This window comes from Rousettus aegyptiacus, unplaced genomic scaffold (assembly GCF_014176215.1).
Source record: "Rousettus aegyptiacus isolate mRouAeg1 unplaced genomic scaffold, mRouAeg1.p scaffold_m13_p_9, whole genome shotgun sequence".
In the NCBI taxonomy this organism is placed as follows: domain Eukaryota; kingdom Metazoa; phylum Chordata; class Mammalia; order Chiroptera; family Pteropodidae; genus Rousettus; species Rousettus aegyptiacus.
This window is the reverse complement of record NW_023416312.1, coordinates 28,491,817-28,517,731: the sequence shown is the minus strand read 5'-3', so window position 1 is coordinate 28,517,731 and position 25,915 is coordinate 28,491,817. Positions and strand designations below refer to the sequence as shown.

General features: G+C 39.1%; 1 protein-coding gene across 1 annotated transcript in view; it reads left to right on the top strand.

The window, feature by feature from the left end:
• The first annotated feature begins 2,356 nt into the window (after window positions 1–2,356).
• DIPK2B (divergent protein kinase domain 2B) overlaps window positions 2,357–25,915 on the top strand; it is a 60,687-nt gene continuing 37,128 nt past the window's right edge. Inside the window, exons 1-2 of the mRNA XM_016166667.2 lie at window positions 2,357–2,702; window positions 9,913–10,177. Of these exons, the coding sequence (XP_016022153.2) occupies window positions 2,470–2,702; window positions 9,913–10,177 (498 nt within the window). The 5' untranslated portion in view covers window positions 2,357–2,469. The remainder of the gene's footprint in view (window positions 2,703–9,912; window positions 10,178–25,915) is intronic.

The window sequence follows — 25,915 nt, the reverse complement described above, 5'->3', positions numbered from 1 at the left end:
AATGATCCAATCAAAAATGGGCAGAAGACCTGAACAGACCCTTCTCCCTACAAGACATACAAATGGCCAACAAATATTTGAAAAGATGTTCAATATTGTTAGCTATTAGGGAAATGCAAATCAAAACCACAATAAGATACCATCTCATACCTATTAGTATAGCTATAATCAACAGGACAAGTAATAACAAATGCTGGAGAGGATGCAGAGAAAAAGGCACCCTCATACACTGCTTGGGACTGCAAATTGGTACAGCCCACTATGGACAACAGTATAGAGCTTCCTCAAAAAACTAAGAATTTATCTACCATATGATCCAGCAATGCCTCTACTGGGTATTTGCCTCAAAGACTTGAAAACCCATATCCAAAAAGATATTTTCACACCAGTGTTCATAGCAGCATTATTCACGGTGGCCAGGCCGTGGAAGCAACCAAAGTGTCCTACGATAGATGATTGGCTAAGGAAGCAGTGGTACATATATACAATGGAATATTACTCTGCCATCAGGAGAGATGAAATACTGCCATTTGCGACAACATGGATGGACCTTGAGATAATCATGCTAAGAGAAATAAGCCAGACAGAAAAAGTTGAAAATCACATGATATTACTTATATGTTGGATATAAACCTAAAAGCAACAAATCAACAGGACAAACAGAAACTCATGGACATGGACAATAGACTAGTGGTTACCAGTGGGTAGGGTGAAAGGAGAGTAGAGGGCAGGTAGACAGTGTAAAGGGTGTCAAATATAGGTATTCAGGGGGAGGGTGAAGTGGGTAAAGGGGATAAAATATATGATAGCTAAAGGAAACTGGAGTTTGGTGGTAAATACACAATAGAATATACAGTTGTCATGGATGGATGGATGGATGGATGGATGGATGGATGGATGGATGGATAGATAGTAGGTAGGTAGGTAGATGATAGATAGATAGATAGATAGATAGATGATAGATAGATAGATAGATAGATAGATAGATAGATAGATAGATAGATAGATAATAGATAGATAGATAAAACCATAGGAGAAAGTCTTTGGGACTTAGAGTTCTTACACTTAACACTAAAAGCATGATTTATAAAAAAGAAAAATTGCTGAACTGAACTTCATAAAAATAAAAAGACTTTTACTCTGTGAAAGACTCTTAAAAAATGAAAGACAAATTATCACTAGCAAGCCATATATCCAAGAACTAGTATCTAGACTATACAAAGAATTCTCACAACTCAACACAGAAAAACAAACACCACCAGACATTTGAGAAGGATATGCATTTGGCTAATAAGTACATGCTTATTACCCTGCTCTTTCTCCTAACCTTTAGCAAAACTCCCCAATTCTCCTGAAGCCATCCCTGGCCACCTCGTACCTCCGTTTTTTCCTCTCCCAGCCCAAACCTGCCTTTCCTGATTTGGTCTTCATAGGCTCTCTCTGTTCCTCTATTAGCACTCTCATCTACTCAATGCTGTGAATCTGATCTTGGTATCAGGAAGAAGACAATCCTGGGACAGTTAAACCTTATCAAGTCAGACTGGTCACTGAGAAATGAGGCAGGATGGTAAAGGGAAGAAAGACTTTCAGGCATAGGGAAGGAGGAGATGGATACAGTTGGGTATAGCCAGAGGGATCTTTCTGGTGCTCCCCTCCTCACACCAGAGGCCACCAGGTTCTTTCTCCTCTCCTTTTCTCAGATCAGCAAGAGGAACTGAAGCATGGACAAACTTGAGGTTTTCTATTCTCTAAGCAGCAAAAAGTCTTCACTGTTCAAATAAGTGTCAAATAGTCAACAACCTGACCACTGGTTATTTCACAGCCGAATATGGTCAAAGTGGAAGAGGTATGCCTGGTTAAGGGGCAGGCCAAATTAACCACTCCAGAGTGGGGGGGACATTGGTGTGTGTGTGTGTGTGTGTGTGTGTGTGTGTGTGTGTGTGAGATAGAGAGAGAGAGAGAGAGAGAGAGAGAGAGAGAGAGAGAGAGAGAGAGAGAGAGAGAGAGAGAGAGAGATCCATAGGGACAAATAGACCTAGGATTCAAACACTGGAGGGTGGAGGCCTTCAGGATTCTTTGGAACTCCCAGGTGGAACCCAGGTTGGACGTACATCCTGGATGGACCTTTCCTGCCCAGCCAGGATATCCTGTGTTTGTCAAAAAGACTGCACAGGGAAGCCTTGACCATTGTCCTTCCCAAAATCTGCAAGTCAGCCCCTCCCAGCTTGTGGCAGCCACAGAAGGCAGAGGAAGAGTAACTCTGGAAACAGTGTTATCAGCATCCTCCATAGACTTCCTCACCTCCTCCCCAGCTTCATTAGCCCCAAGCTCCTTCACATCTTCCAACAGAACCTGGGAGGCTGGGATGGGGTCAGTGCCCTGAAGCCGGCCCCCTTTCTTTTGCCAAGACCTACTTCTGCACAGCCCTGAGTGGACAGCTGAAGGCTGCAACTGGAGCCTTGGGCCCCAATGGAGCTCTGGCTGGAGCCTGACACTGCTGCCTTCCACCTGGGCTGGCCAGCCTTACTGCTATGGATCTCAGCCCTGAACTGTTCTGTCTCTTCGCCGGCTTCTCTTTCTCCGTCTCTGGTGCCCCGAGTCAGAACCAGCTACAATTTTGGAAGGACTTTCCTCGGCCTTGACAAATGCAATGCCTGCATCGGGACATCAATTTGCAAGAAGTTCTTTAAAGAAGAAATAAGGTCAGACTCTCAATCAGATAATTCTGAGGGACACAATTCTGTTCCCTTCATGTGAAGATGTCCAGAAACTTGTTGAAAATGAGTCAGGGTATAATTTATGGGTGGGAGCTGAAGCCAAGTCATTTAATCATTGCAGTGAAGGGCTAAAATTAGGGGGAGGGAGGTAAAGTGTAAAGCCAAATTCCAGCCCTTAATGCTAAATACAAAGTGTCCTTTTGAAGTGGAAGCTTAATGTTTTCTGTGAATGGAATAGCCTGGGACTGTTGCATTAACCAAGTTCATTTTTCGTAGGGGGGCGGAGAATAAAATGTATAGAAAGTCTACTATGTGACAGACATTTTAAAGCTATTTTTATTTACTCTCACAATCATCCTGAGAGTTAATGTTTTGTATTCATTATTCAGATAGCAAACTGAAACATAGCAAGATTAAGTGGCTTGCCCAAGGTCACCACCTAATAAGTGGCAGAACTGGGATTCAAGCAAGGGCAGTTTACACCAAAATTTCTTAACCCATTTTCTGTTGTGAGATGTTCCCTTGATCAGAGGAAAATCCAAGTTTAGTAAGTTGCAATGCACCTGGCTCTTGCCAAAGAAAGGGATCACACTCTGAAATTCAAGCCTGTCAACACACAGTCAATGAGCCTTTACCATAGCCAAGATCAAGCAAGTGTCGTGGCGGCATCCTTATAACTCTGGTCGTTACCCTCCAGGAGTTCAGAGGGAGGGAGCCATATTACAAATAATAATAATAAGGCCTAATTTGATGCAGGTCTGAAGTGAAGTGTAAAGGACCTTTGGGAGCCCCAGGCAGGAGGTATTAATTCCGAATGGGGACTGAGGAAAGTTTTCTCCAGGCAAAGGTATTCTGAGCAAGGCCTTAAAGGATGAGATGAAAATCAGTGGGATAAAAGGGGCTTAAGGTAGAAGGACCAGCTTAAGCAAAGATCCAGAGGTGTGGGAACAGGTGAAAAGTGCTCAGTGACTGGAGTATGGAACATAAGCGGAGCCATGGCAGAGAAGGAAGTTTGGAAGAGTCAGATGGAGCAAAGAGCTCTGAACACTGTGCTCAAGAATAAGGACCTTAACCTGTGGGTCAATGGTTCCCCGCCTTTTCAATACCAAAGACCCTTCGTAATAGGTCTCTTTTCTGCCCAGTCTCAAGAACCTACCTCAAGTGTGTAAGATTTGTGACCAAACAAAAGACATTAATTTATAATAATTTTATTTCTGATCTGTATTAACCAAAGGCATAGTTGATTATTCAACTAAGTTACTAAACAGAAATAACAAACAGAAAATATTGAACGAAAATGTTGAACTTCTTTTGTGAGGTGGTAGATATTGTATGGAGTTGATGTGGACTTTATTAGGCCTTTTTAAAAGGCATTTTTAATGTTAAAAAGTTGAAAGACTTTCCCCTCCCCACTACCCACCCTCCAAATACACACACACACACACACACACACACACACACTTGGGAAAGCTCTATTGCAGGCCATGTTGAGGGAGTTAAGTGGAGCGGGAACAAGATGACACCTGTGTTTTGGGAAACCTTATGGAAAGAAGTGTGCAGGATGGACCAATGATGCTGGCAGACGCTGCCAGACCAGTTCTGCTAGTCCAAGAGAAAGGTTATTGGTAATGAACCAGGACAGGAAGGATGCTAATCAATTCAGTTAGAGAGTCATTTTGTTGATTAACTCAATGTGAGAGAAAGTAAAGATGGAGATGTCAAAAGTAAAGTCAAGGCTTTCCACCTAAGAAATGGGATGGAGAGGACCAAGAACACAGGTAAAGTGGGCTGATTCCTTGGGAAAATGAGGCAGTGAGAATTTGGACATATTTTAAGACAGGAGGAAAGGAAATTAAGGGATTTAACTGAGGAAGAGCTTCAGGTTCACATCCTCATCCAGATAAGTAAACAGGAGTACATGAATCTTATAGTCGATTCTTAATGAAGTGAGATAAATGAAGTTTTTCTCACCAGGCAGGTATTGGCCAAATTCAGGAAGCATTTCCCCAAATAGGTTTGTATGCCTTTTGAGCTCAGGATATTACTTCAGCTCCCTCAAAATTCATTTTCCATGTGTGCCTGAAAGGGAAGTGTGTAAGCAGGAAACCATCAGGCAGGGCAGGTTGTGGTTTAGAGCTCTTTGTGTTGAGAATGCACATTCCTCAGCACAGAAAAAGCAGAAACGAACGGTGAGTGGGTCTGGGGACATGGACTTGTTTATAGTCCTTTTCTCTACATTGTAAATAACTTTTTTCTTATTTTGAAAGAAATATGTTTATTTTAGAATTTTCAGGAAATATTGATTAAAGAAAGCACAAAATAAAAATCGTGTATAATTCTTCTACCAAGAGATCACCGATTTGTTAACATTTTGGTATATATCCTTGCTACCTTTTTCCTAAATATGAATTAAATATTTTTCAACAAAATGTGATCATACTATGTATAAATTTTTATTTCACAATATATCAGGAACACCTTTCACATTATTAACTATTCTTCTCTACAACTTGTTTTTAATGACTTCATGGTATTAAATTGTATCAATCAACCAAAATTTAATCCAGCATTGTGAGACAACTAAGTTTTTTTTTTCACTTTTCAGTATTATAAACAGTGCTATTTGAACATCCCTGTGGCTAGACTTTTATACACATCAGTGATTAATTCCTATGACACACTCCTAAATGTGGAATATTTGGGACAAAAAAAATACCACAATTTTTTTAGGATTTTGAGATAAATAGGCACACAAATGGAAATTCCTACTTATAGAGATCATTTCTTGCACACTCACAAATATTTAATATTACTACAATTTTTACTTTATATTTCTCCTGAGCTGAGCACTTTTTTCAGACTTATTAGCCATTTGTATTTCTCCTTTGCTAAATTGTCTACAAGTTCACATTCTTTCCCCCTCTTTCTAATGATATGTTTGTTCATTTTGTTCTTGTTCATCTCCAAACATTTCTCCACTCTTAAAAGTGATTATGATGATACCTTAAGAGAAAGTCCATCAAAAACTCTCAGACATTTGTCTGAAATGCTACAGCCAGGCAAGCATTAACACTCCAGGCCTGGTCCTCATGAAGAATTGGACAATGCTTGTTTTTCAGCAACAAATGGATAATGAGCTTCCCAGATTGTTTGGGTAGGCCGAAGACACATGATGGGTAGATGAATGTCACCTTTTCTTTGCTCCCTTATCTTTTCTTTGGCAAGAATGTTAATAATGAATCTGATGCTTTCCATACTCAACCACTGACCTTTTAACATTTAAATGTTTCAGTGCATTCCATGTTGACTTTCAAATCCTGAATGAAAAAGTTAAGGAAAGCTAGAAAAATGAGTAAACTTCATTGATGTATTCTTCCTACTGAAAATACACCTATATTTGAAATCTTAAGTCTTCACACCAATTCACAAGATTTACCAGGACCTGATGGATCAGTATTTGTCTATGTGCAGGTAACAGATGAGAAGGAGTACAGGAGGGAAACTTAGTGGCAGTATTTCTGATCAGAATCACTCCTAGGAATTCTTAGGCTATTACCAGGGCAGATGCCTTACCTCACCTTCCTTAATGTACCCATTTGGCCTTAAATTTTCACCCTCAACTCCCAAAGTCTTAAAGAATGTCTAAATACTTCTGACTGGTAGAGGACTCACATTAAAATAAGTAAATCACTAGGTTTGATTCTGCCTTCTCCTCTCCCTTGCCTTTGTCTGTCTCCTTCACCTCAGAAAATGATAGTAATTATTACTCTAACACACTTCCTCAAATCAATTCAAGGTCTTGGGAGCTGCAGGACCCCAAAGCTTATGACAAAAAAATTCCCTCTACACCTTTAATCATCCATAAATGCACCTATCCATCCATCTACCTACTCATCCAGGCATCCCTTCATGCCTTCTTCCACCTAACCTTCAGTCTGTGCATTCCAACCATCTAACCCTCCATGTACCCTTCTATTCATTTATCCATCTATACATCAAAATACTCATCTCTCCACCAACTAAAGTGTACTGGGTACTAACTTGGCACCAAGCACTCTACTGAGTTATAAAGTTGAAGGCAGCGCAATCCTGGCCCTGAACTAATTTGCTTTCTATTGGGAAAACAGAGTCATAAACCAATGGTTAAAGCAGAGTATGAGGGCTATAAAATATGTCCTACATGGGATGTCGTGATAGCATGTGAGGAGGAACTATCTCAACTGGGGGATGAGAAAGTGAGGATCAGAAGAGATGATACCAGTCTGGGTTTTAAAGGGTTTGTTAGGAATTATCCAGGCAAGAAAAGGAAGAAAGTATCTCAAAGGGACTATAACATGATAAGGTGAGTGGAGGCTCAGAGGCCCAAAATAAATGACTCAGCCAAAGATGGTTAGTGGTTTGGTGATATCAAAGCAAACTTACAAAGAGAATAGTAGGGGATTGGCCTAGAAAGAGTGTTATAAACTGGTTTAAAAAGTACAAACTGTGTCCTGAGAACTTTGGGAAGGTGCTCAATATTTAAAAGGTCTGTGCAGAGCTTAAAGATGGAGAAGAAGGAAGAGAGACAAGAAATAGAACTGCACATCTACAGACTTAGCGTTTGACTGAATGCAAGCATGAGAAGTATACACGAGAAGAGGGCATTTTATTCTCACGCAGTGCTGTCATTCTTCCCCACATCCACATCCTGCCCATCATATCGAGGAACTTGAAGATATTGGATCACACACCCTTTATGCTTCCTTCCAGTTCTGAAAATTATGATCCTGCTTGTCCATCTTTCAACGCAATGAGAACTTGGCCAGCCTCATTTCAAATAAGCTCATGATCTCAGTCCAGAAAGATTAAAATGCTGCCTCTTTTTTGTGGTTTTCCAAATTCTAGGATATTAGCAAACCCTGGACTGAAATAAAAATGAATTAAAAGTTTATAAATTAATAAAAATGAAAACAGTCCAGTGAATAATAAGCAGGGACTGTTTTCTCACTGACATTCTTTTATTAAATAAAGTAGTAATCAAAGTCGTAAGAATATACATTTACATTTTTCCCATTTGATGACATACATCTATCACCATTTTGAGTGGGGGAGATGTGTGGCTTGTAAATATGTTTATTTGTCCTCAGTTGGTCCTTATGGGAACACCTTGAGCCACCGATGAATGTGCACCAGGCATCCATTACAGGTTACCTACTACATCAGTGTTGTCTTTTAAGCAGAACCTCTTCAGAAGGTGGGGACAGAGAAAAAGGACAATGAGCTTGTCCCATGTGGCAGAGAGTCCCTCCCTACACAGCTCTCACCAACTGGGAGACAAGGAGCCCTGAGATTTGTCCCTCTCTGCCACTTGTCTGTTACTCTTCAGACAAGTCATCTTCAATTTTTTCATCCTCAAAATATAATGGAGACAGCAGCAGGGACAAAATAATCTTTAAGGGCCCTGCTAGTTATAACCCCTAAAATGTCATCAATCTGTTCCCAAGAACTAATTCATAAAATGGATGATAGAAGACTAAGCAATGGAAAAGTGGTTAAGATTGCAATCTCCAGAGTCCTGAACACTAGCCACTTCCTCCAATTCCTGGTTGTGTGACTTTGGGTAAATTACTTAACTTCTCTGTGCCTCAGTTTCCTCATTTGTGTGGTTATTAGCAGTCTTGACCTCCTAGGCTTGTAGAAAGGTTTAACTGAGTGAATACACTTAACGCATTTTTTAAATGACTGACACACTGCTTTTCATAAATGTGTGTTGCTACTATCATTATCTAAGAGAGTCACCTAGTTGTAAATCCTTAGTCACATGCTCTTTTGGGGGCAAGGGATTGAACTCCCATGAGCAGTGATAGCTGCAGGAAACAGGCAGACAGGCCTGCCTTGGGGCCCAAGGTCCTTCCTTCCCCTCCCAGAAGAGATGATCATGTCCCATGGTTGTCCTGGAAATTCCAGTAAAATTGACTGATTGAAAGTTCACAATGTTTTGTCTTTTTAACTACATATGTGGCGATTTTCTTGAACAGAATTCTTTGTGCCTACTGCTATTGCATTTTGAATGGTTATGCATTGCAGAAGGTGCTTAGTAATAGCTTCTGATAAAGCACCTTCTTTGAAGAGTTTTCAGTCTCTTAAGGTAAAGCTGTGTCATATTAGTGAGGAAACAAAACAATCAAGAGTTTGGTGTTAATCAAAATGCTAATTCTTCCAAAACTCATTATCATGAGTTTGCCCAATAATGCCCCAAAATAAGTTTTTAAAGGTTCTTATTTAAACATATAATATATCTTAGTAATTACTATCTTAGTAATTTTTCATGCATAAACCAAATTTAACATCCTTTCCTAATGGAAATGTCTTCATACAGCTGGAGAAATGACTGAAGAAAGGGGTCAAAGTGGGTCTTAGGAAATCAGCAGAAAGTACAAGCCAGTGCTTCTCTCCTGAGGAGGATTAAAGACTAACCAGGCTATTGTGTGGAATTACACACCTCCTGGATTCCAGATAGCTTTGAATTTCGTGACCATTTAGCAACCTCCGTTCCCTGTGACTTGGTTAGAACTGATGATTTATATTTTTGGACTGAAAGAAAAGTTGATGGGAATGCTTGGGATTGAATATAAAGAGACAGTGGTCTCCCCAGTGCAGTCCCAGAAACCTCTTCAAAAACTATAGTTCTAAGACCTGGTCGTTGGTCAAAGGGTGGCCTATTTCTGGAACTAGTGTAGGGAAGGGGGAAAATCATGGGGTTTGCTGACAGAGGGCTCTGGGTTTGCTTGACAACATATCGTCTGACCTTGAGCAAGGTACTTAAGCTCTATAAGCCTCAGCTTCCACATCTGTAAAGTGGGGGTGAGGTATTAGAAGAATCAAAGGTATCAGCATGTGTAAAGCTGCCATCTTTACATGGAGTAAAAATTCAGAGAGCCATGGTTAGTTCTATGCCAGTTTCATGAAGAGGATAAAGTTTGTGCCTAGCATGCACCTCCTTCACCTTTTCTGACATCACATATATACTTCCCTAAGTTTGAGGAGATAGTCCTCTCACAGAAAGAGTTTGGAGCATACCAGTATAAGGAGGAGAAATGCATAAGACCAGATGTTGTCCCTTGTCTCACTGTCCCCCAGGCTCTCCTCATCCCTGCTTGGCCCCTACTTCATCCCTTCAGCCCCCAGAAAGATCCTAAAAGGGCTATTCTTCCAGGTTTGACAAATGGCTGGCCTCCCACTTCGAGTTACCTCTGGATTACTTGCCTTCTTACCCTGCAAATTACTCAGATGATTCCAAAACCTGGCGCCCTGTGGAGATCTCGAGGCTGGTCAACAAACACCAAAATGAGATCTCAGAAAGGAGAATCTGTGCCTCTGCAGCAGCCCCAAGGACCTGCAGCATTGAGCATGTCCTGAGGAAAACAGGAAGGTTCCAGAAATGGCTGCAGGCCAAGCGCCTCACGCCGGACCTAGTGCAGTTAAGCATGCTGGTCATTGGACTGGAGACAAGGAGGCAAGATGTGGGGAAGTACCCATTCCCATCTTATACCTCAGTCTGGGGAAAAAGGAGTTGTGGTGTGTCTAAAGTAGGACAAAACGATGTCATGAACAGAGTGGTTTGTGACAGAAAGGTACTAAACAATATTTATTCACGGGGACACTTCTCATTGTCATACTCCATTCTTTCTGATGTGACCCTCAGCAACTATCTGGGAAACACTTTCTAACTGCCACCTCTGACCTGAAGATCTGACAGAATGACCCTCACAAGCCCTTCCCCCTGATAAGGCTTAGCTCACCTAAAACCTCCCTCAAGAGCCTTTGCCAACCCCTATACAATACCCTCATATAAGCTCACATACATATCCTGTTTCCCAATCCAGAGAGCTCACTTTGAAAATCACCTTCCTTGTTTATCTCCCACTGCAAAGAAGAACCAAAGCTCAGTCATTGCAGAAGCAGACTCTGATAATACAGCTCCCTCTTACCACCTGAGAGCTCCAACTTATTCCCATAAGTAGGCTGCCCTCAGAGCTTCAGCACATTGCTGGTGCCATCATATCTTGCATTAGTCCCTTCCTACACTATCATCTCCAATATCGTCCTTCTTCATCCAAACCAGGACAGTCATATACCTACATGCACATCTCCCTGGGCCCCTTGGGGCAGAAGATGCCACCTCAGAGGACTGAGGACCAACTTACATTCAGCAGAGATGGTAAAGAAGAGGCTCACCCCAACCTACCTGACTGGAGGACTTGCACTGGCCCCCTCTGGAGGATGTCGAAGCTGTTTCTCCCATTCTTCAAGCCATTAACCCCTTCACATGGGCACCTAAGCTACCTGGGTGACTTTTGAGCACTTAGACCTTCCATTAGCCTCTTCAAAATGAGGGATACAGAACAAAGAAGAACCACTGATCCTTGGATATCTCATCCATGTGGCAAGACCATCTGGCTTTGCTCTTATGTTGCGTGGAAACTGCTCTGAAATCAGGAGTAGAATTGCTGGTAACATGACCATCATCTGTCATTGAGCTTTCCAGTGTAGTCCTTTTGCACTTTGTACTCTGTGAATCTCACTGGCATGAAGTGGGGAGAAAATGAGCTAGAGGAAGCCAAGCTGTTCCTAAAGATGGGGAGGTTGTGGCAGGATCCAACATAAGGGTTTTGAATTTGGTGTGGGATACAGGAATTGGAGGCTCAAGTGGTAAGAACTGGGGGCTGCTCAATACTGGGCAAAAGTAGAGGACAGGGGATAGACACTAAAGTCCACGCCACGGTTTGCACACTAGGTGTAATCCCCATGCACCTCTCTTTCTGCACCTGTAGACAGACTCTCCATACACAGGCCTGGGTTCCCACCATCTACCATTTGCAGGCTGGCCACAACTAGTACTGAGACATGGGAAGGACCAATATGGGAACTCCTCTACTTTGCCTGAAATATGTGCATGGGAACAAATAGAAGTCCCTAGAAAGATCAGACCTAGTTACACAAGGAATTATTTCAGAACCCCTTGAAAATCTTATCACCTCTTCCTGCCCCCTTTGTTGTCAGGTCCCATGCTCAAGGGCACAGTTTCTCAAGACACTGGCTCCAGACTACCTCCATGTGGGACCTGAACAACATAGCAAAGAACAGGACTTCCTGGTGTGCAAATACACTTGAGACGCCATAGAAATTGGCTAGACTGGCCTTAAGCTTTAAACTAAAGAAAATTCCCTCTTTCCCTCATCTTCTAGATACTTCCATAATAACAATAAAGTGGGGCTTGTCCCGGGGGCCCTGGAAAGCCCAAAGCAATCCGCTGAGGACATCTAGTGTCACTTTGATGAGTGTAGACATTGTGGTATAGGCAAAGATCCCTGGAGCCTGGAAACTGTGGTTGAGTTCTGGCTCTTCCACCAAAAGCTGTGGCAGAACAAGAAGGAGCAGAGATTCAGGAAGAGCAGAGAGCTTTGGTTCCTGTTCATCCATTCAACAAGTTTCAACAACTGCGTTACTTCCAGGGGACACCAAGATGAATTAGACACAAGCTCCACCACCCCTTATGAGCATATGGCCCAGTGGCAAGGACAGACAAGAACACAAACCACCATAAGGCAATGTAGTGGATGTTATTGCACTCTGTACAGAGACAAAAGAGACTTTTGACTTCAGCTCTTCATCCACAAACCAGTTGACCTTGCATTTAAGTCTAGGATTTCCACAATCTTCCTTGACATCCCTTCTCTTAAAATTGTTTGGGGGAACGGTTTCTGGATGATCTCCCAGTTCTGACATTCTTTGACTTGATATGATTCTGCTTCACTTATTTAACAAATCCTGACTGAATGCCTACTATCGCTAAGCACTGTGCTGGATACCTGGATTTCCTGTTTCTCAAATGGCAGTTAATAGTGCCTGCTTTAATTCATTCATACTAATGAGCTCATAGATATGAAGATGCTTTAGAAAAAAGTTCGTCGCCATAGAAATGCATGGCAGTTTTATCGTAATAAGTGGGTGCTTTTCTTCAGTTAGTTATTCTAAAACTTGCCCTACTGGTTTTGTCATCTTGTATTAACATGCAACTAAAAGAGCTTTCCACAAAGAAGGAATACTTTCTGCCAAAAACGCATCCATTAATGACACCTTGTTAAGACACAGCCAAAGACATAATCATTTTCACTTTTCTTTGGCCCTCTCTTCGCCCATTTTTCATCCCCACCAAAGACTTTTCCTTTCTTTATAAAAAGATAAAAATATAAGCAACCATTTTATAAATTCTGGAAAAACTCCATCCGCCAAGCTTAAGGTCATTGTTACCCCATTTTGGCAGTATCTCCTCCCTTTCTTGCCCTCCTTTCCAGAGACCCTTTAACCTTAGGATTTCAGAGCATGACCAAGGCGCTCTGTACCTTTTCTCTCTCAGGCCTCATCCAGGCAGCACTCAAACTCCTGCTCTTTCCTTCTTAGCAAAACTCACCAATCAGACAGTTTCAAATCTATCATCAACAAAGGTGGGGGGAAAAAAACTCACCTATCCACCCAAGAAAGTTGAAAATAGGTGTTCAAACAAACATTTGTATGTGAATATTTATAACAGCACTGCTCACAATAGCCAAAAGGTGGAAATAACCCAAATGTCTATCAACTAATGAATGGATAGACAAAATATGTTATATACACACAATGGAATATTATCCAGCCATAGAAAGGAATGAAGTACTGATCCATGTTACAACATGGATGAACTTTGGAAACATTATGCTAATAAAAGAAGCCAGACACAAAAGACTATATATTGTATGATTTGATTTTTTAAAAATATCCAGAATAGGAAAATCCATAGAGACGAAAATCAGATTAGTGGTTGCCAGGGGCTGAGGAGAAGGGAGAGAATTAGGGGTGACTGCTTAATGGGTATAGAGTTTCTTTTCAAGGTGATGAAAAAATACCGGAGCTGGAGAGTGGTGATAGTCACTCAACCCTGTGAGTATACTAAAAGCCTCTGAATTGTACACCTTAAAATAGTTAAAATGATAAATTTTATGTTATGTGAATTTTACCTCAATTTTAAAAAAGGAAGAATGAGCCCTTAAAAAAAACTTCACCAATCCTGTGACCCCATTCTTTTAGAGCCCTGAGAGGTGATGGGCAGGTAATCTAGTAATTTAATTCATACCAGGATTTAACAGCTAGTAGCATTTCACAGTTAACCCTTCAAGAAACCATTTGTGTGTAAAGCCAATATTGTAATATTCCCACTAGCCTATCCCATGACTATTTCAGACTTTCCTAATACATCCCTGTATTCTTCCCCTCACTAAATCCAAATGTGGCCACAGAACCCTTCTTAATAATGTTCTAAGAAAGCAGCCTCTGCCATGATCTCAGATGGAATATGAGATGAAATCTATTTCTGAGTGGCTATTCGTCTCAGATTTAGCTGAACATAAGTGTTAATTTCTGGTTTGGAAATTGTATTTCTCTATGTGGGAATTTCAGAAGTCAACTGGAGAAATATTATAGGATGGACTGTAGGGAGACTTGCCTGTAGGGAGACTTGCCTCAGCTTTTAACTCAAACCAAATGGCCCAATCCAATGACAACCTAGCCTACCTGTCAGGCCAGCCCCAGGGACACTCTCAAAACATAACTTAAGTAGGTTTTCCTTGATTTCCTCAAGAGCCACTATACGATAGGAATCTAGGCTATAGTCCTCAAGTGTGCATATCTACTTGAGTGTGCTGGTGTGTGTTTGGGTGAAGAAAAAAAGGGTCACGAGGAACTCACAGCTTTGCTCAGAGAAGAGGAAAGGGAAAGAAGAGAGGAGGAACAAAGAAATAAAAAAACTGAAGGCAGGAGGGATCTGACTGGTGCAGAGGCCTTAGAACCTTGACTATCAGTCCTGCTTATGAATAGATAAAGTCAACTTGAATGAAAATCCCCAGTAGTTACCAACACAGGCTGAGCCAGGGAGTCCGTGGCTCCCTCCAGCAGGGCCAACTGCAGCTGTGTATTAAGGACACTCTCTCGAGCTGCAGGCAGTACACTGCAACAAGGAGCTGCCAAGGAATCAGGACCAGGAATCAATAAGAGGGTGTAACAACATAGTATGTGTATATGTGTCTTTGTGTCCATGTGTGTATTGGTGTGTGTGTCTGTGTGTCTGTGTGTGTAGTACTTATGCTAATAAAGCCATGACTTTTCTCCTCTAAAAGCTGCATTGTTCCAATAGGAATACTTCACAGCATAAATTGCTAGTTCACAAACAGAATGACAGACAAAAACACCTCCCAGTTTATTATGATGAACTTGTTTTTAAAAATCACAAATAAGGCTTCCTCCACTATTATGCCAAGTGCAGAAAAGCAACAACCCTCAGCGGCACATAGCTAATTATCGTAAAACACATATCTTCCATTGCGCCCCCCTCCCATTCCTTCAACTACCAGTCCTTCTGACATTGTTCTAAACACAAACCCTCAAGTGGGAACAGATTTGATCACCATGGAGTCTTTTCTCCCACTAGACGGCGGTCTAAAGTGTTCAGGCAGCTTTGTTTAAACAAGGCAATTTTATGTCTTCCATCTCAATTAAATACATAGACTACGAGGAATAAGCAAATTAACCAAAATGCACATTAACGATTTAATCATAATATGGATTTAGAGGTAAATACTCAATAAATAAAGCTCACTTTTGCTTAAATTTAATTCAAAAATATGTAAGGGGTGTTAACAGGACCTATACTACACCCTAGGAAGGTATAAGGGCATCAAGATAAGGGCTCTGAATGCTGGGAAATGACACCCCAATGAAGGATACAAGTCATATTCGACTTATTCTGATACAGACAGGTTATAATAAAGTGTTCACATGACGATGGGAATTTTATATTAGAGTCACAGCTAATTTTCAGACTATAAATATTTAATCTCTCACAGGCTACCAAATCAAGGACTGAAACTTGCATTCATTCTTAAAAATAACATGGCTATATTGATGCTGAAAAAGAAAAACAGCTTACAGGTGTGGCTGTATCATTTTCATACTGATCTAGATGAGAGTCAAGATGAAATGATTATTAATGGAAAAGGAAATTTAAGCAAGTAAAGTGCTTTGTCCCTCCCAATTAGGCCAGTATTCCCAGAACATCAGTACATACCCTTTGGCTGAACAGTCTTTGAAAGGCTGAGCTCCTTCAAAGATAAATTGTGACCATAAAATAATGAGATCTTACTCCTGTGACTTTTGGGAAGTAGTCACGGTGCTTCATTTGTCATCTATGGGTGTTTTAGGTGCCAACTGAAGACAGATTATGGCATAGAGGCCAGCCCCCCACAGCCTATTTCTAATCATGGAATTGTTAAAAGTTGAAATAACTAAGACTTTGAATCATGACATTTGTTTAGGGTTAAAGCCACTGAAACTTTGTCCTCTCAGCATGTGCGGCAAAGGAGTTATTTAGAATGGGACAGAGACTAACCTACTAACCTATTAGTTTCTAGGCCTTCAATATATCATAGGCTCTTAGACCTGGGGATTGGCTGTGCCTCTACATATGTCTACATAATATGAAGTAAACGGATTAAACTATATAGTATATAATATATATCTATAAAGACATTCACTTAAAAATTAATGATAGAACTAATCAATATATTGGTTATATTCTAAAAACTGTTTATTAAACTACAAAATCTCTCAATAAATTTTAAAAAGTAGAAACACCAAAGACCATTTTCTCTAATTAAAAGGCATAGCATCAGACATTAATGATAATAAAAAAATAAAAAATAAAAACAAAAGCCCACCAAATCTGGAACCTAAAAACATTATCTTTTGAACCACAGAACAAATAACTGAAATTGTACTCATATCAAGAAAATAACAATGATGAAAATTCTATATATCCCAAATCTATAATTTAACCTTTGCCAAATTACTGCTCAGAAGAAAATTGGAAATCAATCTGGTGTTGTGTTAGGCAGCTGTCAATACAAGTTTTGTCATTAGTGTGGAGGAATAATACAAAAAGATATAAAAATGGAGAACTGCATGTCAACCTGGTCCTAACTCAGGGTAACTTAAAACAATAAAAAATTTTCAGTTTTGTTAACCCTACTCTCTAAGGATTACCAAGAATTCTATGAAAGACTTAATTTGTAAATCTTTTTGGTAGACTAAGTAAGAAAATTTTTTGGTGGATTAAGTAAGTTTATCTCTAGTTTATCTATAAGACAGCAGATCACAGAGCAATATGTCGATTTGTTAAATATCAAAATAGAGTTCTGCCTACCGAAGCATACATATGCCATTGGCTCTTGGTATTGAAAGAAACTTAAAAACTCACCAATTCAAACTCTCAAAATATTTTCATCTTTTGTCCTACTATACAAAACTCACTACCTTTACAAACAGTCTATTCCTTCTTTGAACAAAACAGATCACTAGAAAGTTTATCTCAAATCTGTGTTCTTGTAGCTTTCACTCATTTAAATTATTAAATTATTTCTACTCCTTGGAGTTACATGTGACATTCTCCCCTCCCACACATTTACCTCCTAAATCCTGGCTTCTCAGTCTAAACATCCCCAGTTCGCTTTCCCATCTTGGTCATTCCCCTCATATTGTCGCATGTTAAACATTGGGTCAACTAAGTTCCCTTCTGCAGCTAGTTTTTAAGAGAAGAGTCTTTTATTTATCCCATTAAATATGATCTTTGTCTTAGATTAAATCCCTTATTCTAGTCTGTCAACTTGATTCTGTTACTTATCCTAGTCACTATCACCCCAATTACATATCATCTTCAATTTTAATAAACACAACTTTTATCTAGGTTCTAGCCATTTTTTAAAAAGTTAAACATAACAAGGCCAAAGAGAAAGCCTTCTTACTCAATGGGCATTAATCTATTAATTGTTAGGTAAACTCAGGTAACAAATTACTAAACATTTTCTAGGCAGCCAAAATCTTACTTCCCTATCTCTTTTATAGGGTTATTATGCAAATTTTAGTAGTCCCCCCTTATCCATGGGGGATATGTTTCAAGACCCCCACTAGATGCTTGAAACTGTGGATAGTACTGAACCCTATGTATACTAAGTTTTTTCCTATACATACATAGGCAGCTGTCAATACAAGTTTAATTTATAAAATAAAGTTTAATTTATAAGTTAGGCACAATTAGATTAATGGAAATACCTAATAATAAAATAAAACAATTATAACAATATTCTGTAATAAAAGTAATGTAAATAATATAGTCTCTCTCTCTCTCTCTCTCTCTCTCTCTCTCTCTCACTCACTGATTTGATAACCTAGATGGCTACGTGACTAATGGGCATAGATTATATACAGCATGGATGTGCCGAACAAAGGGATGATTCACATCCTAGGTGGGATAGAGCAGGATGACATGAGATTTCATCACACTACTCAGAATAGCTTACAATTTAAAACTTATGGATTTTTTATTTCTGGAATTTTTTATTTAATATTTTTGGACTAAATTTAATATTTTTAGGCTAAAACTGAATGAAATTAAAGATAAAAGGAGGACTTCTGTATTGTTGAATGCCTCACTAAAGTCTATATATTCTAAGTTAATTGCAGTTCTCTGATTAAAAATCATATCGGTGGAAAAAAGTTGTTTGTCTAGAATAAATTAAATGAATCGTCAGTAACTCCTTAGGATCATCACTTTCTCTTCTAGAGGTGCTCAAATCATCCTATTAATAACCGGTTTTGGAATATTTCCTACGAGACAGGATCAGTCTGCTAATCACTAATTTGTGAATTCTACCCTCTTGCTCCTTCGAATATCAGAAATGGATTTCCCTGCTTTTTTTATTCTCTCCATGCACTGCACTTGATTCTGCAATATTGTTTGCAAGGGAAGTCTCTGAATGTTCCAGGTGGGAAAGCTCATTCAAAACAATGAAAGCTTCCTTTACACATTCTGCCTCTGCATTCCTGTTCACCACTTTTTGTCTACTCTCTTCAGATCAAAGGCCCAACATGTGGCAAAAAAGACAAGCAAATATTAAGAATGAAAATTGGGTCTTCATTTTGTTATACACCAATTATATCCATGGCCCTACTCAAAAGGTCTTTAGTTTCTTTTTTCCCCTATACTTTGTAAAATATAGCTATTTTTAAAGTTCTTCAATCAAATTTTAAGTTGCATACTTAAATGTGCAAATCTTAAGTGTACTGCTAGATAAATTTTTACACGTGTTCATTCATGTACCCACCATCCTCTTCAAGATACTGAACATTTCCAACCCCTCAGAAAGCTCTTTCATGTTCCCACCCTAAAAAGACCTCCTCCTAGGGTGACCAATCATTTGATTTCTTGAGCCTATCCTGGTTTTATCACTGAAAGTCCCACGTCCTAGGAAACCCCTCAGTCCTTGGCAACTGGAACAGTTGATCACTCTACTCCCTCCAAATGGTAACAATTTTTCTGACCTAAAGCACCATGAATTAGTTTTGCTTGTTTTTTTTAACTTCATTTAAATAAATAACATGGTATGTGCTCAGCATGTTGTCATGCTATTTATCCATGTTGTTGCATGAATCAGTAGCTTGTTTTTTCATTGCAGTATAATATTTCACTGTGAGATATCACAATTTATTTATTTTACTGTTGGTGAACATTTGTGTTGTATCTAGTTTGGGCTATTGTGAATTAAATCTGCTGCATTCTTATACACGTCAGTTGGCAAATATAAGCATACAGAAGTGAGACTGCTGGGTCCTAGCATGTACATATGGAAAAAGTTAGTAGAGACTGTCAAGCAGTTTTCCAAAGTGGTTTTACTGATTTCCTCCCACAAGCAATGAAAGAGAAAGTTCCATTGTTCCACATCTTCATCAACACTTGACATTGTTAGTGTCTCATTTTAGTTATCTTGTTGGATGTCTAACAGTATCTCATTGTGTAGTTTAAATTCATATTTTTCTTATAACTAGACCGTTTTTGTATATTTATTGGCTGCTTTGATTTCATCTTTCGTAAAGTGTTGTCTTAAGTTCTTTGTCAATTTTTATTGGGTCATCTGTCTTATTGAATTGTAAAAGTTATATTTATATTCTAGATATGAGTTTTTTGTTGGAAATAATACTTACAAATATCTTCTCCCAGTCCATAGCTTGCCTTTTTATGCTCTTAATGTTATCTTTTGATGAACTGAAAGTCTTATTTTAAATGAATTTCAATTTATTACTTGTTTTATTTTAAGATTAATGCTTTTAGGTACTCCCTTACTTACTTATATATAGCTCACTAATCTTATGTTCTGCTGTTTCCAATTTGCTATTGAATCCAGTAAATAAATTTTTTATTTCAAGTATTATATTTTGTATTTCTAAAATGTCAATTTGATTTTTTTATAGAATCTAAATCTTTGTTGAAATTCTCCTTTTGTCATTAATTCTCCCCTTGTCATTAATTTTATGTTTTTTCTCTATTGTCTTAAAATCTCAATCATAAAAAATAGCAATCACACAAAAAAATCTTAATCATAGTTACTTTAAATTCCTTATTCACTAACTTCAGTATCTCTGGTTTTGCTTCTATTAGTTGTTTTCTTTTTTCTGGATTGTCAATTAGTTTTCCTTGCTTCTTCATAATTTTTGATGAATTTTTATTGTATGTTGGATTTTAAGGATAATACATAGTAGAGGTTCTGAATTATGTTATCTTCCTCTAAAGATTGTTGAGTTTTGTTTTAACAGTCAATTAAATTGCTACAGATAACCTAAATCCAGGGTTTCTCAATCTCAGAACTATTGATATTTTGGGGTAGCTCATCCTTTGTTATGAGGTGGAGGTGGGATCTATCCTGTGCTTTGTAAGATGTTTAGTAAACATACCTGGCCCCACACACTAGATGCCAGTAGTGTCACACCTCCAGTATGACAACCCAAACTGTTTCCAGATGTCAAATATCCTATGAGGACCAAAATTGCTCCAAGGTGAGGACCACTGCCTTAATCCTGTTGAGGTTGAGTTTTAGACTTTGTGACAGCAGGTCTCTTTTGATTTTGTTCTTATTCCTAGGACATGGGCTTTGCTGGTAGAACATAATCCTTATTACTGGAATGTGAACTTTCTGAGGTTCAACTGAAAGCCCAGGGTGCTCACCAAGATATCTAGCCCAAACTTCAACCTTCATCTTGCCAGAACTATATAGCCTCTGAAATTTGTGCTCAGCAGTACAGCCTCCTAATGTGTTTCTCTGCTAGGCTTCTAGAGTCCCATTCTGCTCCTATGCAGCTTAGGAGTTGGCCAAAGACCTGGGGGGGGGGGGAGCGAAGGAATTTTTATGGATATTTTGCAGTCTCCTTCTCTGTGGCTTTCTCCTTTATAGGACCCTGCCTCCCAAATCCCATCTGCTCTGACAGTCCCAAATCCTGATCACTGTTTCCCCTACACAGCAAGACCCTGTACTGCAGCTTGAAAAATGCCCTCAGAGAAAAAGATAGTGTGAATATGGAGACCACCTCTAATGCATCTTTTCTCACAAGGATCATTGCCCTATGTTGGTCATGGTCCAATGCCCCAAAATAGTTGTTCTAGAAAGTTCATCCAGTTTTTAGAGCTGTTGACAGCAGAGGGGTAAGTCTCATGACAGTTATTCTGTAGTAGCCAGAACTAGAAATTCCAGAATGATCTATTCTCCAGGAAGTAGGGACTGAACAAACAAAACAAAACAGAAACAGACTCATAGATACAGAGAACTAACTGGTTAGAGGGGAGGTAGGTAGATGAATAGGTGAAACAGGTGAAGGGAAATAATAGGTATAAACTTTCAATCGTAAAAAAAAATAATAAGCCACAAGGATTGGTGTATAGCGCAGGGAATATAGTTAATAACATCATAATAACTTTGCATAGTGACAGACAGTTACTAGACCTATTGTGGTGATCACATTGTGAGATATATAAATGCTAAAACACTATGTTGTACTCCTGAAACTCATATAATATTGTTAGCAAAGTATACTTTAATAAAAAAATTTAACCTATAAAGAAGTAGGGGAAAAAAATCACTTACAATTCTCCACCAAGAGGCAACTTCTGTGGCATTTCTGGGTCAACTGGTTAACACATTAGTGTTTTTCCTTCTAGTCTTTCTCCTAGTCATATTTAACTTGATTAAAAATAAGTTGTATATTTAATGTTGCATATTCATCTCTGGCTTAATATTATATCACATAGTATCCCCCATATCATTAAAACTCTTTATAAGCACCATTTCATCACATTGATATACCATAATTTGATTCACTATCTTTGAATGTTTATATCATTTGATTTTTTTAACATAATTAACATGTTTTTTTTGATTTTATTTTATTAGTTTCAAGTATACAGTACATTGGTTAGACATTTATATAGTTTATAAAATGATCCCCCTAATTTCTCTTTCTCTCCTCTGGCTCTCCACCTAGTCATTACATTGATACTGACTGCGTTTTCTATGCCGTGCTCCCCATCCCCGTGACCACCTATCAACTACTAATTTGTATTTTTTTAACCCTTAACCTCTTGCTCCCAGTCCCCCGATCCCTCTTCCCTCTGGCCATTCCCAGGTTGTCCTCTATATTTGTCAGTCTGTTTTTGATTAGTTTGTTCTTTATGTTCCTTAGATTCGCATATAAGGGAAATCATATGGTATTTATCTTTCTCCATCTGACTTATCTCATTCAGCATAATAACTTCTAGGTCCATCTATGTTGTTGCAAATGGTACAATTCCATTTTTTTTAGTGGCCGAATAATATTCTTTTGTATATATGAACCATAACTTCTTTATCCAATCATCTGTCAATGGACATTTAGGTTGCTTCCATATTTCGGCTATTGTACATTGTGCTGCCATGAATATTGGGGTGCATAGGTCTGTGGCCTGTTGGATCCATTGTTGAGGAAGATGGTAGTGGTCCTTGGAAAGGGTAAGCAAGGGAATAAAAAGACAGCACATCTGCTGTCTTTAGCACGTGTGCCATAATTTTCTAACATGAAATAATTTTGGTTTGCCTTATTTTTATGTTCTTTAAAGCTTTAGAAAAAAATAACAGATTTTATCTGAGAATTGAAAACTAAATCTCATTTCATCATGACGCTCTCTGTTGGTCATTTGGATATGTCTTTGAAAAGAGAGGTCAGAGTCCTGATCAATCTCTGCCTTCAGCTACATTGTGACCTCAAATTGCTGACTTCTGATCTTAAAGGAAAAGCCAGACTTCTTGTTTTAGATTTTCTTTCTAAGAGCAGTTAATGTTCTTTCTTTTACATGTTTTATTATCACCAGGGGAAGTATTTAAATATGGTCACTGGTGGTAAGTCTTTGTCATTTGAGTAATATTTACTTTTTGGAAGCAGCCAAAAGTCATCCAGAAACATGTGGGAAGATTAATATGGAAAATGAGCTTGAGGATAATACAGTTATAGAGGGGCCCAGGACACTGAGTAAAGAGATTCATACTTATCATCTTTCTGAGTCCTCCTGCCATTCCATCATCCCCTCTTGCAGAGGGAAAGCAGAGTTGCAGTTGAGCCAACATTCCGATCCTAACCTACCGCCCCTTCCTTGAGCCTCAATAAAACCACGCTTTTCTGGTTTGATGGGCTGCTTGGCTTTCTAGGAGGCAAGGAGTAAAGACTGTTGAAAACCAAGAAAAGAGACTGAGTCCTTGATGAGATTTTTGACCCATAAGAGTCTGCCCTTCCTCTGGACTTTGTAAGATAATTTTCCTTACTATAAGCAATTGGATTTTCCCAGCCAAAAACATCCTAACACAGCCTGTCCTTGAAACTTCCCTCCCTTGGTTTTCTAAACATCACTCTTTTGTGCTTTTATTTCTACTTCTCAAAAGTTGCTTCTTAAACATCTCTGGCCTCCCTTCTTCCTCTGCCTATTCCTTATATTTTGGTATTCTCCAAGGTTTCTTGTGAGCTTTTCTACTCAAACTGCATATTTGAATCATTTCATCTCACTCTGTCAAAGCAGAACTGAGTTACTGGCACGTCCGTCGGTGATACTCAATAGAGTGCCAGTGCTGGTGTTCCCCAGCTCATCCACCTCAGGAACTCCTACTTGTCTTTCAAAAATAAATTTAAATGCCTCCCCTGTGAAGCTTCTCCTGAATTCTCCAGGGGTTCCTTAGCTTTTCTGTGTTTCTTTGGACCTCTTTGGCATTCTGGTGAGCCCTATGGACTCCTTCTAAAAATAATGCTTCTAATTGCATAAGATATCAATTATATTGTAATACTTATTAAAGCACTTTTAAAACCCAGAATCTGATATAGTAATATGTGGTTTTTTATTAGCTCCTATAAACACTGTAATTTAGATGTAGTGATGAGCATAAATGAAATTTGGAGATTTGCAACAACTATAATGTGAAATGTCTGTGACTTGCATTGCTCATGTGACTTCTGTTAGTGACAGGTACCACTAATACTATTGTGATTTGTTGCTATATACCTTTTTAAATTAATGGCTCCCAGTAAACCACACCTCCTCATATCTATGCTCTTGTGTGATCTCCCACCATATTGACTTTGGGCTTGGCCATATTACTTGTTTTGATATCAGCAAATGTGATAAAAGCAGGTACATTTGCACATGGAGACTCCTCTTGGAATGCAGTAGCTATATGAGGAAGCCCAAGAGAAGTACATTGAGGGATATCAAGCCCTCAAACATGAGAGTAAGACCACCTTGTAGTGTATCCACCAGCTGAATTCAGCCACTGGGGAATGCCAGCAGAACTGCCCAGTCAACTCATAGATGGTGAGAATAAATAATTGTTCTTTTAAGGCACTGGATTGCAGTGGTTCATTATCCAGAAATAGATGACTGAAATAGTTCCTACATTCATAACTGAAGGAATTGCTAAATTTTAGCTGGAGCTTGGTAAAAATAGATATTTTTCCAATAGGCAATAAACTCTCTGATATTGCTCTTAATAATATTTTTTTTCTGATATATCTCCTCGGGCAAGGGAAATAAAAGAAAAAATGAATAAATGGGACTATATTGAACCAAAAAGGTTTTGCACAACAAAGGAAGCGATCTATAAAATGAAAAGACAACCTACTGAATGTGAGAAGATATTTGCCAATGATCCGTCTGATAAGGGATTAAAATCTAAAATTTACAAAGAACTCATACACCTGAACACCAACAAAAAAAACAATCCAGTTAAAAAAAATGTGCAGAAGGGCATCTTTAGAAACATGGCAGAGTGAGAGATGTCCCAGATCTCTCCCCTTGAAACAACAATAAGCTGAACATCTAAAATTCAACAAAAAGCACCCAAACTGCACAACAGCACGTCTGAGCATGGGATCTGTACATAAGAGCTACCACAGGCCAGAACCCTGGGTGTCAGGTGGTGGACTGGGAGAAATAAAGAAGCTGCCTCTCACAGCTGCCAGAGCTCCCTCCAGGATGAGGGAGAGGGGAGAAGGAATGGCGAGTTCCCTGAAGAGCTCTGCCTGGAAAAGCTATGAGCTTGCCGCAGACAATGGCAAGGCCCAGTCATCAGGGCAGAAGTCAGAGAATCTCGTCTGCAGAAAATCAAGAGTTGATTTTTACCAGCTGTGGTTGCAAAACCAAGGCTAAGCCACAGCCCGCAACCCCCAAATTACAGGGACCCTACCCTCATACCCTCCGAGACCAAACACTGCAGAGCTCCAGAGGAAACAGAGCAAATGCTACCAAAACTATTGCTAACACTGACAGAGACTAGAACTGATGGTAGTGAGCATGATTAAATATCTATAAGAACAAAAAGACATTTTGGAGGCTTTATATAAAGTAGGATCCAAGAGGCTTACACATCACCTACTGGAAACCAACAGAAGAGTGACTTCTTTATAGCAGGCTAAAGAGAGATCTTTATATAATAAATCTTCTTTGGGGAAAAAAGAATACATTTCCCTTAATGCCCAGGCAGAGCAATAGTCCATTAAATACCATGAACAACCAAGAAGACAGCATCTCAGAAAGAAAAAGAAAACTCTCCAGAAAATAAGTTTATAGACATAGAAATATGTAACTTAAAGAAGAGAGAATTGGAATCATTGGAAATGTGGTAGAGTGAAAGACATACCCAGATCTCTCACCTTGAAATGATAATAAGCTGAACACCTAAAACACAACAAAAAAAACTCTCAAAAGGCACTCCAGCATGCCTGAGAATGGG